The sequence below is a fragment of the Manacus candei genome, unplaced genomic scaffold, assembly GCF_025592945.1.
Source record: "Manacus candei isolate 608988 ecotype Guabito, Panama unplaced genomic scaffold, ASM2559294v1 h1tg000043l, whole genome shotgun sequence".
Classification (NCBI taxonomy): domain Eukaryota; kingdom Metazoa; phylum Chordata; class Aves; order Passeriformes; family Pipridae; genus Manacus; species Manacus candei.
In genome coordinates this window covers 11188681-11205641 of record NW_026138091.1, presented here as the reverse complement: position 1 = coordinate 11205641, position 16961 = coordinate 11188681, and the positions used below count along the sequence as shown (strand labels likewise).

The 16961-nt window shown below is 34.9% G+C and overlaps 1 protein-coding gene across 4 annotated transcripts in view; it reads left to right on the top strand.

Annotated features, from left to right (window-relative positions):
• PPHLN1 (periphilin 1) overlaps positions 1 to 16961 on the top strand; it is a 68488-nt gene that overhangs the window by 19290 nt on the left and 32237 nt on the right. For 2 of the 4 annotated variants that reach the window (XM_051795561.1, XM_051795560.1), the window contains exons 7-10: positions 5154 to 5362; positions 9596 to 9666; positions 13762 to 13881; positions 16484 to 16624. In XM_051795561.1, coding sequence (XP_051651521.1) covers positions 5154 to 5362; positions 9596 to 9666; positions 13762 to 13881; positions 16484 to 16624 — 541 coding nt within the window. Of the gene's footprint in view, positions 1 to 5153; positions 5405 to 9595; positions 9667 to 13761; positions 13882 to 16483; positions 16625 to 16961 lie in introns of all 4 variants that reach the window. The other 2 variants (XM_051795562.1, XM_051795559.1) reach the window with 1 other exon arrangement.

The window sequence follows — 16961 nt, the reverse complement described above, 5'->3', positions numbered from 1 at the left end:
TAATAGCTTGCTGAACATAACCTTCACTTATGTCCCTAAAACAAAGTGCAAAAATATCTCTTTCTTTCTAGCGCTTAGTTTGTATACAAGACAAATGCTTACCTACGTTGAATCACTTGCAAGTACTGATACTGACTGTGAAGTAAAAAACAAAGTTAAAAACCCCAAAGAAAACACCTTTTGAGCGGTACCAATGTCTTTGGTACCTCAGGGAAATATTTTAAAGTTCTTTTCCATGTGCTTGTGGCAGGATGACCGCAAATGTACAAAGACCTACTCAGAAAGATCTGTCCCATTAGAACTTTGTCTAGAAGCAGTAATGATGACCAGTTTTTCTGATATAAGGGGAAAAATGTATTTGAAGGTATACCATGTTGTGCTTCCTTCTTCTTTCCGATTTTAAGCTTATATTGAGATAGAAGATTTCAATTATTTCCATTTTGAATTGAGTCTGTTTAGGAATTGATTCAGTTGCTACTACATAAAATGAAAGAGGTTTATTCCTTGAGCTTGTTGTCTTAACTGCTTGACTCTTCTGGCATGATATGCTACTCAAAGTGCAGTTGTAAATGTTGTAGCTTGTTTATAGAAATTGTAAGTTGGTCCATCACTTAAAACTAATGCTGCCTCTGGAACTTCAGACCTATGATTTATTTTCTATTGTAGAGAAATTGCAGGGAACTTACTAAGCCCATGTTTTTGAAAAGAGAAACTAAGATCACGTGCATTTGAATGCAATTCTTTTGTCTAATTGGATCTTGATTTGTCTAATGAACGTATTTTGTCTTTATTCTGCAAACAGTTGTATAAGACTGTTTGCCCTTAATTCTTTGGTACTTAAATCTGTTGTTTTCTGGACTCTTTGTTACTTGTTTCTCTGTCCTTATCTGTACACTTGAGCATAATTTTTCTGTGTCAGATAATAGAAAGAGAGTTTTGGTTTAAAAATGCTTTTATTGTGTGGACTTATCTTCCAGCAAGTCTAATAGTACATTATAGATGACAGTAGAAACAAGGTACTCTTTACTAAGGATAAAGAGGAATGTAGTGGGATTTCCAGTGCAGTTGAAGTGCACAGCTTTACTATTTAATTAAAGGACAAAGAGGCATTTCTCTCTAATGTTGATATAATATTCAAGTTGTCTTAGTTTTTATTCTCTGATCTGTCATGACATCCTGAGGTGGTGGGAGATGAGTAGCTTTCATATTGAGTGAGGTGGACAAGTGGCATCAGTGTGGAGTTTTGGTGTTTGGATATGATAACTTCAGTAGTATTGCATGCATTATAAAAATTGTGAAACATTTAAATATTTTTGATTTTTTTTGGTACATTTTATACGTGTAGTTACCCTTCCCTGCATGAGACTTAGCAGTGTTTCAGAATGCCTATTTCCTCTTGCCTTCATGCAAAAAGCTGTTAATAAGATTACATTGACTAGTCCTAATTACCTTAGTTTCATTTAAAGCAAATGCAAATATCACAAGTGCTGCAGTTACTTGCTTAGTAATAAAACGTTGAAAAACAGTTGTCATAAGAAATCTTGTCATCATTTCACATGTTCAAATGAAAGCCATTGGAACCAAGTGCAATTACTTATGTCTATGATGGTGTAATTCTGTATTATTTTAGATTATGATAAATCTGCATAAAAATCTTTGGACAACAACATGACATTATAAAAAGTCTCCAAAACAGAACCTGAGTAGGTTGTTGGTTTGTTGCACAACCACGTACTTCAGAAAGAAATAGAATGACTTCTGGGAGAGAGGATGGTGGCTGGAATCTTCCACCACCTACATTTACGCTGAAGATGTTAAAAGTGGAAGTGTTCTCGACTCTTCTTTTAGAGATTAGGGGTGTAGTATATTTTATTAAATGTTTTCTATGTCATCTGAATCATGTTCTCATGAGCTCTGTTAGCCCTTGCAGTGTCCTGACAAGGCAAGAGGATTTTTTATTTTAGTTGCACTTTTCCTCCCTCCCCTTCCCCCTTGCCTGTGTATTATGAGACAGAAAGAATTCAGTTCAAATCTTGTCTGTTTTACCTCTTTGCACTGAACTCCGGTGTTGTAGAAGCTATCTATAATTTTCTCAATTTATTTAAAAAATTGTGTGGGTTATTTTTAGGCAAGGTTAGTAATTAAGCCCAAGCCTATAAATGGAATATTTATCCCCTTTGACAATTGCAATAATTATTCTCAGATGGAAGGATCACAAAAACTTCTCTGACTTTTTTATCTAGGTCATAAACAGCACTCACCTATAAATTATTGGAAGAACCTCAGTTTTTGTTCTACAGCAATGTGCTGTTTTATTGCCAGTCTCCTCATTTCAGTGTCAAACTTGAGAGTTATGTCCTTTATGGATGGACCACATCATAGATTAATGTTTTATCTGAAAAGATGAACGTCTGTATTGGGACATAGAAGCTCCAGAGACAAGGTATTGCCCACAATTGCCCAGGAGCACGAATTCAATGAGAGTGCACTAAGATTCTTCTTACAACAAAGCTTGTTCCTGTATTGCATATGATGTGCTATCATGTACCTAAGTACACCTCCATTCCTGGGCATTTCACCTCTAGCAAGTGATTTAATTTTACCTTTATGTACTCTTAAAATATAAAACTGACACACCAGTTGTTTTTTTTCATGTAGTTTAAGCTGTACCACTCCCTGTTGTAAACTACATGACTTCCTGTAGCCCTCAGTTTTCCACAACACTGCTGCTGAATGGTTTGCAGGGAGGAATGAGACCAGAAGTGCTCTTTGTGGTAGTGATAGCTTAGAGAAGCTGGTGTTTCTGATCCTTTGGCATCTGAAAACCTTCCCTGTGTTGTATTCTTTTGGTCTTCTGCTATGCAGAAAGCCATACCTTTGTCTATTATGTAATTGTGTTTTATCTTTGAGGAAGCTGGAGCTGATGGTTAACTGGAATAGCTCTCAGACTTGTGCTCTTCCCTCAGCAGCCCTTGGTGAATGGTATATCAGAGTATGGCTGTTTACTTGTAAAATTTTAGGAGCTCATCCAAGAATGTCAGCTTTAGTGAGAATTTATTGGTCAGGTTTCATCGAGGTTAATGATACTACTTTCTGTTGCAACGCTGCTGAGAACAAAATTGTGCTTTCAGGACTAAGTTTGAAATAAGAATGCAAAATAAAAAGATTTCAGGGGTGCTATATAAAAGGGATTAATCCTGTATTTGTTATTAAGGGTAGTAGCTCTATTTTAAATTTACAGCTGAGCACAAAATCTTGCATCTCTATTAAATATTGCCCCTGCTCAATAAACCTTTTGAGTATGTGTTGGAATCTGAAGCATGTGCTTAACTGCTTTGCTTGAATTGGGGCCTTCATTACCAAATTGCAGGTGTATGTTAGCTTAAGTATTTAAGGAAAAAAATAAAAGCAAAACAATACTTACTTTGTTCTATTCAGTGTTGTTTGTTACGTTAATGGAAAACATCAGAAATGCTGTGCTGTTGCTATGCTGTCCAAAACAGATTTAATATAGTTAATGATTTGAATGTTCTGTATGAGATATGGTCCACTTAAGAATTAACGTGGAGTGATGAAATGGAAATTCAAAAATTGAAAGTGAGATTCTATTTTAGGGTGCATAATATTATTGTAGAATGAGGCTTTCAAATGTGTGCCTGTTTAAAAGTATGCTTCAGTGATATTTTTAAAATTCTTATGTGGATATTAGAGCATTTCTTTTATGTGTGCAATAGCTGGGGCTCTGTAAACATTTCCATAATAACCTTCTCTGTATACATAAAGAGAGGTTCAGAAGGAAATGGAAGAAAAAGTGGGCTGTACCGAACTCATTCTTGATAAATATTTGATTAATATGTTCTTTAATAAATAAATAAATAACCCTCAGCTAGAAAAAATAGTTCAGTACTGAGCTAATCTCATTTTCTTCAAGTGTGAACTTCTGCTTCAAGTGTATTGCTACATAAAATGTTCATACATACAATGTAGATAAAGCATTAGTTCCCTATTTTTGGATACATCTCATAGCTGTAGCTACATTGTGCTAAATAACACCACCAGATTTTTGGTCATCTTTGTGAGACATTCACTTGTTTAAAATATTGGACTATGATGAGACATAGGGGAGAAGAATAGTGAAGTATGATGCATTCTGATTTACTAGAAATGCTATGAAGTCTTTCTTTTCACTTTTAGCAATGCTGTGAAGAAGCTGGGAAGTACTTCCTTCTCTCAGCAATACATCTTCCGACCAAGGCGAATGTGACAAGTTTTGTATTAGTTGGCTTGTGTGTTTGTTAGCTCTGAGATTCTTTAGGACAAGTTCAAAAGGATACTGAGTTTGTTGTTTTGTTTGGGTTTTTTTGCCTGTACACGTACATATATATTAATATAATTTACAGGTAACCAACACATTTATGGTATGGTCTGGAGTAACAATATCTAAATTGAATAGAAAGTTGTCATGGTTACTAGATTATGGTTTAATATCAGTTGAGTCTGGGACATTTTACAGTAAAGTTCAAAATTAATATTGTATTCTGTGAAAAACATTTTTAGGAGGTATAAGTCTTCATATTTTCATTCAAGATTTAATCTTGAGTGGATACATAGGCTGAGAATAGATATTCTGCAGATTTCTTTTTGTCTTTGCTTGATATAAGCTGAAATCCCTCAGTGATATTTCCCATAGCAATATGTGTGAAGTCAAATGAGGGATATAGTCCCTTGAAAATAAGAAAAAAACAAAGCTGAAAAATACCAAATAGTGTGAGCAATATTTGCATATGCATTTTTAGCAATTGTAAATGAAGGCTTAATTTCCAGGGGAAGTAGACTGAATCTGAAAAAAAAATTGCGAGAGCTCCCATTTCTTGAATGTCTTTTTCTTATATTTTAGCTGTATTATCAAGAAATAGAAAGGAATTAGCTTCTAGCAATGAAGTAGTTCAATGAAATCTGAAAAAATTACAACCTTTTATTTTTCCACTTGTTTTTCACTCATTGCCTAGTACTCTAAACAATGCTTAAGATTTTAGACAGCTAATCTATTTGTATTTACAAGGCATAAAATGTTACCACTGTATTGTTTAGTGCTGTTCCAGAAACACTGGAAGGATAACCAAGTAACTTTAATTTTTGTGTTGTCTTCCAAGGGACGTCAGAGATGGCTTCAGAAGAAAAAGCTTCTATCCTTCTCATTATGTGAGAGATCGATCCCCTCATAAGAGGGACTCTCCTTTCTTCAGGGAATCACCAGGGAGCCGAAGGGATTCTCCGCACAGCAGATCTGGCTCTAGTGTCAGCAGCAGGAGCTACTCTCCTGAAAGAAGCAAAGCTTATCCTTTCCACCAGCATAGCAGAAGTATGTCATCTTTACATAAAAGAAATATTTCTTCTCAGCAAGGTAATGCTGGATCATTGATGAGCACTGGTTAGTGAGGTGAAACTGCAACTCACTTCTTTACATACTGTCTTTTACAATGAGAAAATTAGACATTTTGTACCATCTATATGTTGTCTACTCTGGTTGTTTCATTGTACTTTCTGTTCCCTTATGTATTTCATGTGGGAGATTGTAGATGTTATTTTGGTAGTGGCTCTAGACTGACTGTAGGAGTTTCAGCTGCACAGCTTTTTCTAGTACTTTATGTTCCTTTTAGTATCAACTCCTTCTGTTACTTCTTTATGTGCTTCATTGGATTCCCTTACAAGAACCTTTGCTGTCATCTATAGCAGATCAGGACATTTCTTCCTGCAGCCAGGGGAAAAGAGGGATTAAAAAATTGGAGAAATTAAAGTACATACTTGTTGCATTTTCTCCAGATGTTCTTAGAACTGTATTATTAGGCTTTTGAAACTGATTGTTTTTTAGCAATTTCATCTTGTTGTCAGATCCTCTCAAATCTTGCTTTCCTCAAAGAAATCTGAAACATATCTCAGTTGAGTCTATACTCTGTGTGTTCTGCCTTTTAAAAACTTGACTGTTAATGTTTTCCAGAAGTCTAATGAATCATCTGTTCTGGAAATATTCGAGGTTTTCCTATTTAAATTATTTGGAAAAAAAAAGAAAAGATAAAATTGCTTTTTTTAGTATACTACGGTTGTAGCCACTGCTGTTTGTACTGCTTATGTAAATTAATCCGATTTGATTTCCCTTTCTGCAAATGCTTTCTAGTGAACTATACAAACCTACTGTTCATTTTGGCAGCTTTTATAATATAATTAGATTTTTTTTATTCACTGATAGACGTGTTGTGTTTCCAGAGTGACACATTGAACCATTATGTAGCATTTCTTGCCAAAAAAGATCTTCGTAGTTTAAATATTGAGGAATTATTTTACTCCTTGTAGAATACAGATGATCTTTCTATTTGGTCATTGCAATTCTTTTAACATTTTGTAGCAATACTCAGTGAACATGAATTTCTCTAAGTGTAGGAGAGGAAAAGGAAAATATATTTTTCTACATTATAGAAGTGTTGTAGGTGTGCAGCTCATACTTACTAGGAAAACAATGTTGTGAGAAAGCCACATAAAATTTTGGCATGTTTCAGGGTATTCCTAAAATTTTGAGCTGACTTCAATCATTTAAGTACAGATATATAGAATATTGTCAGAATTACTCAGACAGTAGTGGAAGTAGTGAAGTAGAAGCAGACATCTTCACAAACCAGAAAAGATGCTGGTGTAGGATCTTACATCTAGGTCTGTAGTTTTTGCTATTTTTTTCAAATTGCATGGTTAAACATCTCTCCCAATCACCTTTAAATCAGTTCTAAGGATCCAGATGGCTTGTACAGAGGACTATTTCTTTATAACTGCTCGTTCCTGGAAAACAGTACTACTAAATTGTTCCTCTAGATGACTGAACTAAAATGGCTTATTCACAAAATATAAATGGCTTAAATAATACTTTTAGAATAATTTTTGAATATGATTTGCCTTAGGTAAGCTCATGTATTACATATTTAAAAGGAACATAAAGTGGGGCATATATATATCAACACTACATTTTAGTTGGTACTTAAATGGATTTACAACATGCAAAGTATATACTATTTCACGTGGGACTTCCAATATGGCACCTTTTTAGAATATCATGACACTGTTTAAAATCATGCTATCTGAATTGGTTAGGCCTCATGACTTCCACTGAAGAAGGAATGTCCCATGCTCTACAGCTCTTCATACATTAGGTTAAAAACAGGACTTAAATGAAGAAAACTGGGGGGATGTGAATAAACTTGGTAAAGGGAGGGAAGGGGCTAATGGAAAGGACAGGCATTCATCTGTAATGGGAGAGCATGGAGAGAAGCAGGGTGGTATTCCTTCAGTGTGTGGAGGAGATGCAAGAAGGCAAATATGGTGCATGGAAAGTGTCATGTTTAGTCTTACAAGTAGGGCTTTTGGGTTCAAAATAACCACACATATTCAGAAAAAATGGCCTAATAATGTCTCCAAATTAAATGGTGGTTTTTCTCTCTGTTTGAATAATTTACTGCCACTTGTATCAGCTCATTTTCATCTGTTTAGGTGCAAACATATAATCCATTCAACTGAGATAATCTTTAAAGAATCAGGTCTGATAGAGGAAGTATGTGGGAGGTAGAGTTAGAATAGTCTGTAAATTTAAAAGGAGGTGGCCCAGCCATGGAGCTGAAAAGCAGGTATCACAGGAGCAAAACTTCAGGGTGGCAAGGGAGATGTTCTGTGCTTTGAAGAGTATGACAGATTAAAGACATGACTATTTCTATTTTCTTCGTTTTGGTTTTGACATATACTTTGTATTTATAGGAGCTTTTTATTTTTCATAATTTTTCTATTTATGATTTATTTTTAAAAAGCTTTTTTCTGTTAAAGATCAATTTCTTTTGTTTTATGTCTACTAGAAATTCTTAAGTAAAGTTGATTGCTGTGTTTTTAAAGTATGCTCTCCATTTAGCATCCTCTTCAAACTGAGGTTTAAAGTGCAATTTAGAACATTTGCTTTTGTCAAAGTAACTTTCCCACCTATTTTCATTAGCATTTTTGAAAGACCCATCAGTAGCTGCAAGATTTTTGCATGGATTAGTAGGCCTTCAACATTACAGCAGTAACTTGCTTGCCTCCAACAGTGATCTTTGCTTTGTATTAAGTCTACACTATACATATGGTATGAAAATGTGGCAAAAGACTTGAAGACCAGCTTTTCAAATACCTCTTAAGCATTTCCTATTGTTAAAGATATGCATTTTGTATAGACTTTTCCTTACATTTTTGTGTAGGTTTTTTAAAATACATATGCACTATTACGTTATGGCATTGAGTAAAAAAAAGGAAAATAGCTCAGCTCATAGGAGTGAGATATCACGTCTGCTCTTTATTGCTTTGACTCATTAAATTAAAGCCGTATTTAAAACCATAATGAACAATCATGTTTATAGCTCTACTAAAATAATTTTGTAAGTATTTGATAGGCATTTTAAGTCATCTCTTTATTAATTGTATTGATAAAAATTTAGTGGAAGCCAAGGTAAGTTTGTATTTTATTTGTGAACAGTCAACTGTTTCCCAGTGAGAGTGAATAGTCTAGTTAATTTAGGCCTACTGACAACATGTTTGCTTTTTGTATTTACCTTTTGCAGATCCCTTAGATGTAATCTGTGGACCACAGCTTGAAAACTAGTAGTTTACACTGCAACCATTTCTGCTGCTGTGGGCTGCCTGAAACTGGTCTGTGGCAAGACCATGCACAGACTGTGATTAGCACAGTGAATTTGATTTGACATTTTGCCAATTGTAACTCTTATAAGAAAAACACTGATCATAAAAAGAACATCTAGCCTGTGGCTGATACAATACAGGAGTGTTTCCCATGGCAGGGCTTTTCAACATACTGTGGCCTGCTAAACCAGTTCCTACACTGCCTGGTTTCCTGGAATGATTGACTGTGTTTAATATTTCACCTCTTTATATTATTACATGAATATTAAAAAGTGAAACTACATCATCTTGCTGAATCACATTGATATGCCCTTTCATTTAATGATGGAGAAAAGGATAGTGGTTTTTCCTAAATGTGTGAAATGACACAGCTCTATCTCTTCTCTCCTTGTGAAGAGAAGAAAGTCTTATCAATATTTATCAGATGATGAAGCATGTAGATTTCACAGAATCATTGAATCACTAAGGTTGGAAAAGACCTACAAGATCATTGAGCCCAACCTTTGACCAAACACCACCTTGTCAACTAAACCATAGCACTAAGTGCTATGTCCAGTTGTTTCTTGAACACTTCCAGAGATATTGAGTCCACCACCTGGGCATTCTGTTAAAATGCTTGACCACCCTTTCAGTAAAAATATTCTTCCTTATCTCCAACCTGAACCTCCCCCCGTGCAGCTTGAGGCCATTTCCTCTTATCCTGTTGGTTATTTGCCTGGGAGAAGAGGCCAATTCCTATCTTGCTACAACCTCCTGTCATCAGGTAGTTTTAGAGAGTGATAAGGTTCATGTCTGACTTGAGCAAATTTCACTGCAATTTTTGTAAGCCAGTAAGCATATTTGAAATGTATATCTTTAATTTCACAGTCATTAATTTTTTCCTTAATTGTAGGTAAAGAGAGGACACTGAGAACATCGAGAGATGCATCACCTTCAGGGTCCACAGCAGTACCCTCATCAAAGGTGAATTTTTGAGTGTTTCTCACCATGTTTTTAGATTGCTTATTGTTGGATTTTTTCCTCAGTTAGAAGGAGATGCTGTGTGCAATTGTTATGAAAGGGAGCATCTTGAATTGCTCTACAATCCACCAGAGGATAGACTTCCCTTATGTGGTAGGAAGGTGCTGATAATGCTGTGTATCTGATGATGGCACTGACAGACCTTTTTATTTGGTATTCACTGTTGCATTTTAGGAAAAAGGGAGTTTTGTATGAATTTAAAGTTGCCATTTTTCAAAGTTCAGGTTGTGCCAGAAAAGGAATGGCAAGGAATAAAAAAATGGTCAGGTGGTTTTTAGGAGCAACAGATCAGTTGGACAAGCCTGTATTTGCACTGAACTTCATCCTTTAGTGATTCCTAGGCTGTGACTGGATTTGGAAATAGTGTGTAAAGTGTCTGACTGACTGAGAAGTTAATGTAAATAGCAGAGAAACAGGGTGCTCGAGGATGTGGCAAGAATGATGGCATTTAATTGGGAAGGGAGCTGCATTGCAAGATAGTTTGGTAAGTGTCACCTTATGTTTTTACTAATGCCGTTTTATTTACCATCAGATCTTGTGGACTGAGCACCAACTACATAATCTTGCTAATTAGTTAAATGGACAGGCTAATAAATAGTGATGAACAATCAACATTCAATATTGTTCTGGCTTTCCTGTGGCAGCAAAATCATTTTCACATCACAGACTGTTTCCCTGCAAATTATATTTGAGGTTAAAATTAACACTTCCACAGGAGTATTTTCTGTAAATTGTTGAGGAATACTTTAATGAGAAGTAAAGAAACAATGCATGATATTGTTTGAAATTAATAAGGTCCTATTAAAAAGTAACACTTGCCCTAAGTAACATGGTGTACTAGCTCAGTTCTTGAGGTCTTTTTAATAAAAGCAGTGGAGTGCTTAAACAAAAAAAGTACTTTTTTTTGAGAGAAGGGGACACTGAAGAAAATAATTAGACTGGGAAAAAAACAGGCTTTGGTTGTGCTATGTTATTCTAAGTACTTATCCCTTATGCAGCTCTTTTAGAACTGCTGTGCTAGCTAAATGCCAATGTCCTTAAGGGCGGAGGCAAGTGATATATTTTCAGTGATGTAAATAAGGAAAGTAAGATAAAAGCTATTATGCATAAGTTACACTGATTTAGATCATAAAATAAACTTCATAATTAGTTCACCTACTTTGCTTACAGACTCAGCATACTGCAGCTTAATATCAAATCCTTGCTTAATACAAAACTTTGAGAACAAGGAGGAATTGCAAAATCTCTTGCTCCTGTTCTAATATGTAGTGTGAGCTTGAAACATGAAGTATTCTGTAAATGTTCTGCTTTCGTCTTCAGTCAGATCTGATCTATGCTGCATTGGTTTTTTTGCTAGCAGTTTGCAAGTATATGCTCATCTGGTATAGGTTACACAAAATGAAACTTTGATGAAAGTCAATTCCGCAGACAACAGAAATATTTATTGGGTATGCATCAGCTGCAGAAGTGGAAGTACTTCCATGGCTGTTTATTGCTTTTCTCTTGAAGTCTCCAAATCTGCTTGTAATGTACTGTCCTATGTTAGTGGAGTCTGTTTGGGATCAGCCTCTTGGCTGGATTACATAAGTGCTTCACTGACATAGAAGTAGTGACAGAAAAAGTGTTGGCAAAAACACAAACATCTCTAGAGCCAGAGTCTTACAATCTATTAAGGCTTGAGAAATTACTTATATACTTTATATTAGAGATTAAAGGAGATGATTTTCAATGCTCTAAATTATAATTTAGCTTTGAAATACTTACAAAGGTGTATGTTTCTCCAATAATACTTCTTTTCACTGTAGTATCTATTTGCAAATCTGAAAAGGTATTCTTATCTATCTTATAATTAATCTTTTACATAATCATGATTGTGAATTAATACGTGTTGATGTTATCAGATCTTAGCCACTTGTTTAATTGACTACGGCATGAAATCTTTTGTGTTTTTCTTTAATAGCTGCGTGGACCATAAGCTTCAGAGGCTGTGTCCAACGTAGTTAGAGCAAAAGACAGATATAGGAGACAGGGAAATCTTCTCAGCAGGTTTTTACTGTTGTGTGTTATCTATGAGGTAAAAAGAAAACCCAAACAAACCCACTCCAAAAAAAGAGACTTCTGTTTTGAGGCAGGGAATGTGGGGAGGGGGAGCAGTTTGGGTTTTTTACAAGATATACTAGGTTGTTCATTTCTTGCATGTTTGCAGCCTGCAATGCAGCAGACATTTTCAACTGAGAAGTATGTCCTGTTCTTTCCCTTCAGTTGTACCTGGGGCAATACCATTACTTTATTACATAAAATTCACTCGGGATTTAATACATATTTATCGACATTCAACCTATAGAATTAAATTTAGTGAGATTAAATCCAACAGGTTTTTGTCTGTATTCCACTAGATATTAGAGTGATTAGATTCTTTTTATGGCTTGTGGAAATATAGTAGGTCGTGTGAGATTTTATTTATCTTCATTTCATGCAAAGCTGATTGTTGGTTATGAAGATACTGGTCTTTTTGTTAGTAATGGACAGAGCTATATTTGAGAAAAGGGAGAGATTAATAATAGAACCACAGGGCAAGATTTTTTGGCAGCTAGGGAAAAGTTGGGGTAAAAATAATAGACATACTATGGGAAATAGGAACATTGGGGGGAAAAAAACTTGGCAGCAGATAGTTTTTGGTTAGACTAGTGTAAGAATAATTGTATAGTTTGAAAAGGTGAGCTGGCCAGCTGTTCTATGTTTGTGTCCTATTCCTTGCTTTTAAGAGCCCTGTTCATACCCCTGCATATTGAACTTCCTGACTTTGCTGGTTGTAATTCTGTAATTTGCAGTTATAGAAAGCAGAGATTCCTGGTGGAACATTGTGTTACACTTCTCTTCTGGATGCAGATAAAGGTGTCTTTATGACACTGAATTCTGGAAGAGTTCTGTGAATTGTGTGGTTATGCCATACTAAAGCACAAAGACATGTTTGGATAATAGTTTACTTGAGGTAAACACAAAACATCTGAAGACAAAGCAGTCTTGATACAGGTCACAGTATTTGCTTCCACTGGCCATTTATGTAACCTAGAATGAACTAATGATAAGAGGGGGCGTTGTTTTTTTCATTTGGATTTTTGTTTGTGTGGGGTTTTTTGTGTACCTGTTTGCTGAGATGAAACAGGTATTGAGTAGATATTGTTACAGCCTTTTCAGGAGTATCTTTTTTCTTTAGATATCCATCTTAGTGTTGCAATTTTTAAAGCTAGAGTGGTATAGATTCTTGGGTGGATGCTTCTATACATACACTTAATTCAAATTAAGTACCCACGATAGTGGTAACAAGATCTATAAAGCTAGCTATTCCTAAACTAGTATTTGTCATTGTCTGTTTGCTGCTCTGATAGTAAAATAGTATTCTTAGAGAGAAATCCATTTTTAAATATTATTTATACAAGAATTTCCGTATGAAAAGGTAGAATTAAAGGCCATAAAGCCATGACTGACTCTGTTATAAATGATCAGCTTTACCCTCAGTAAAAAATAATTGCTTTTAATGGAACCAGACTGATCACTTAAAGTATGTATAAAATACTTTTTGTCCCTACTTTGCTTAGGTTGTATACCCTACCTAGTATTTAATAGTTTAATTTAAATTTGTTACAACCTTTTATGCCTGAAAATCACATTGAATTATTACATCACTCCACACTTGTCTGACTTCCTTTAGCTTCCAGCTGGTCTCAGATAATTGTTCTGTTGTCTCTGACCTGTGAATTTACTAAAACTGATTCTGAAAGTGTGGTGGTTTCTTAGCAGTCTACTGAACTTCATTGATTTATTTTTTTTCTCCTCTTCCTTTATTGCTTTATTATCTGCTCTTTCCCCACCTGCTTTTCTTTAAAGAAATCTGTCAGCAAAATGAAATAATTTCAACTTTCTTATTTCCTATTTTAAAATGTTTTAGGGATCCGAATAACTCCTTAATTTAATTTTGAAGATGTTTTGCTGTAAATGTATTTCATGTTAAATCTTGACTATAATATGTTTGTACAGGTCTTGGAGAAGAGCAACAGACTATCAGAAAAGGAACTTGCAGAAGCTGCAAGCAAGTGGGCAGCTGAAAAGTCAGAGAAGGCTGAGGAAAGCAATTTACCTGAAATAACAGAGTATGATGTAAGATATGATTATTAATCCACTTGTTTTAAAATGTTACAATGATAGACTCTTGTTTTTCTGTACTCTTCTGAAAAGCACATTTTTTAACTTACTCCTGAATTTTTCTGCTTGTGCTGTGAAATATTTGTTGAAAGGGAGTGAGAGGGAGACTAAAGTCTTGGGATTTATTTATTTATTTTGAAAAAATAGACAAAGCCAGAGTACATTTTGTTAGTGTAATTTGAATTCATGTTGACCTACAACTGACACAATAAGGCTCCAGCTGTCCTGGGGATTCTCCAAGGAACTCTTGTAGCAGTGTAGCTCTGTATGCCTACTGAACTCCTTAAAATTACCAAGGGACTTCCGAGTCAAAACATGAGTGTACGTGTAAAATATAAGACTTAGAAGAGAAACTCTGGTTTATTGAGTTCAGTTTCATGCCATGTCAGCCTACCATGTCATGTATTCTTTTTCAGAAAGTAGTCCTCCTCTATATTAAAAACTAAGTTTTCACCTTGATACTGCAGTGGGTAGATGCGTTGTTTTCCCCTGGAACCCTTATTCATTAATAATCAATATTAATTATTTACTAGTTTATTCCCATCTGTTCTTGCCCCTCCTTGTCTTCTACCAGTGGCTATACTGAAGTGTGATTATAGCCCTTCTCAGTCATTGTTTTGTTATGCTGCTTTTGGGTAGGATGTACTTTTTTGATTCGGTTATGTTAGTAGAAGATGTATCATTTAAAACAACCCAAAAGTCATGTAATGTTAAATTATCTGTTTTAATTCTGTGGTAATTTGCTCTTTGACTTTCACTTGGCTTCAACTTTAGAGACACTCTTTAAAAAACAAAATAGGACCTACTTTACAAAGTCATGTGTCTTAAACTTTACAATTAATGGGTTTGATATATATTTTTTTATTTATTTGTAAATAATTTGAGGGAAAATGAAAGCATCTTGGGAAGCATCACATTTCCTCTTCTGTTTCACGCTTGTGGAATGTAAGGCTGTGTTAGAGAAATAAACTCACTGGATCCATATTTATCTGAACTTTTAAGTCTTTTCTGTTGATGTAATGGGTGAATGCATGAACAATTCCTCAGTACTGGCCAGGAAGATCTAGTTGGATAAACAAACTGAAAAAAGTAATTGGGAAAAAAAAAAAAAAGGGAGGAAGTGTTAGAGTAAGGAAAAAGCAAGAACTGATCCAGGGATGAATGCCATATGGAGGAGAACATACAGATAGACATTTCTGAGAGGTTCAGGAGAGTAACAGTGAAGTATCACTCCTGTTCTTGATGAGGGGAAGGTAATGCAAGGGAGGAAAGAAGAATGGGCCATATGGAGAAGAGTTGTTTAAAGCTTCCTCTGTGCCTCAGAGAAAATTGCAGTGGCAAAAAGATTAAAAATAAAGAATCAAATGAAGCAATTGCAGCTGATTATGGCACAGTCTAAGATGATTTATTGACTAAGAAAGTGGGCTATAGGAATGCTAATGAAGGAGGTGTGGCATCTCATTCTGAGTTCTAGAAGAAAGGATACCTCTCACCTTGATTAGTAGGCTGTCATGTATGAATTGCAAGAGTTTTTGACTTCATGCAGTTTATTTTACATAGTGCTTAACAGTTGAGCTTTGTGTTGCACTGAACTTTTTAGTAGCCTTTACTCACTCTTAGGCATTTCGATAGTTACTGTGGTGACAAGATTTGGATGCAGTCTTAATGGTTTTTGTTGCTACTAAGGTTTGAGCAGGTGCTCACAGGACCACTTAAGCTTTTGTCTTTTTTTTTTCTATCTAATGCTTTTCTCTTTCATGTTGGTTAAGTCTTAAGATTCTTCACCTTATTTTTGAATAAAAGAAAGTAGTTTTATTCATCTTCTTCAATTCTCAAATCCTATTTTTTAAAAAATATTTTACTACTCTACAAATCTGTTCCATAATATCAGATTTAAATAATGCTGTAAAAGCAAATTACTGCATCTTCTATACAAACTCCTTGGAGTTGGACTTCTGTTTTCTTTAGTATAGGGATACTGTCTTAATTTCTGTTTTAGAGGGAAGTTTATACAATTTCAGTACTTCAGTGTAATTTTTCATGTTGTTAGAAATCCTCTAATCACACGTTTGGTTTTACTATATGGTAGGTATCACTTTTCCTTTAATATTAGACCTTTGGTCCTGAATGCTACAAGAGTTCTTTCTGACAGCATTTTTATTTTGTTGATGCCTATTTACCTTTGATTTTGTTACTTTTATCCTTTCCCAGAAAATTAATCACACTTTCATTGTGGATTTTTCTTGCTAGCTGGTGTTACAAAAATTACATATAAAAATCTTTTCTCAGTGGATGGGCAGGTAAAGATTATCTGAAATCATTGCCTTTACACTGTTAAGACTGAGCCACAGAGGTTTTTATGATGTCATGTTTTCTACCTGTTTAAAATCCCTATTTCTGTATCTGTTAAGATTGTAGCAATAATACTTCACTAACAGTCTTGATGAGCAAACTCCATATCGGCTTGATGACTGCATTTGGGATTTTATTTTTTTTCCTCACACTGAGGTTTTTATTTTGCTCTCAAAACTGAATCTATTGTTTGTGGTTTTTTTAGGCTGGATCTTCAGCTCCATTATATGTCGAACAAACAGGGGAAACAGAGGCAAATATAACAGATAGTACGGAATTATATGAGGATGGCCAGTTTCTTGGTCGCTCAAAAGCAATTGCAACTAAGACAAAGGAGATTGAACAGGTGAGTCCTTTTGGCATTTTGTCACTAATACAGTAATGGCTTGCTCTGCTAGAATTATCCTGATTTATTTTTTCCTCCTTCTTGGAGTATAATATGAATGTAATCTGATTTCTGGAGATGATGTGATGATAACATCTCTGACTATTTCATTCTGAAGAACCATGACATTTATCTGCACGTGGAAATTAGTGGTAGTTTTCTGTAATTTACATACAGCAACTGCTGTTTTTCAAGCTAAGATAATGACTGCTTCTTTGAATAATTGTTTTAAAATCAAATATAATACAAATAATTTCAAATGTAATTAAAAAGTAAGGCTTTATGTGAGATCAAATAA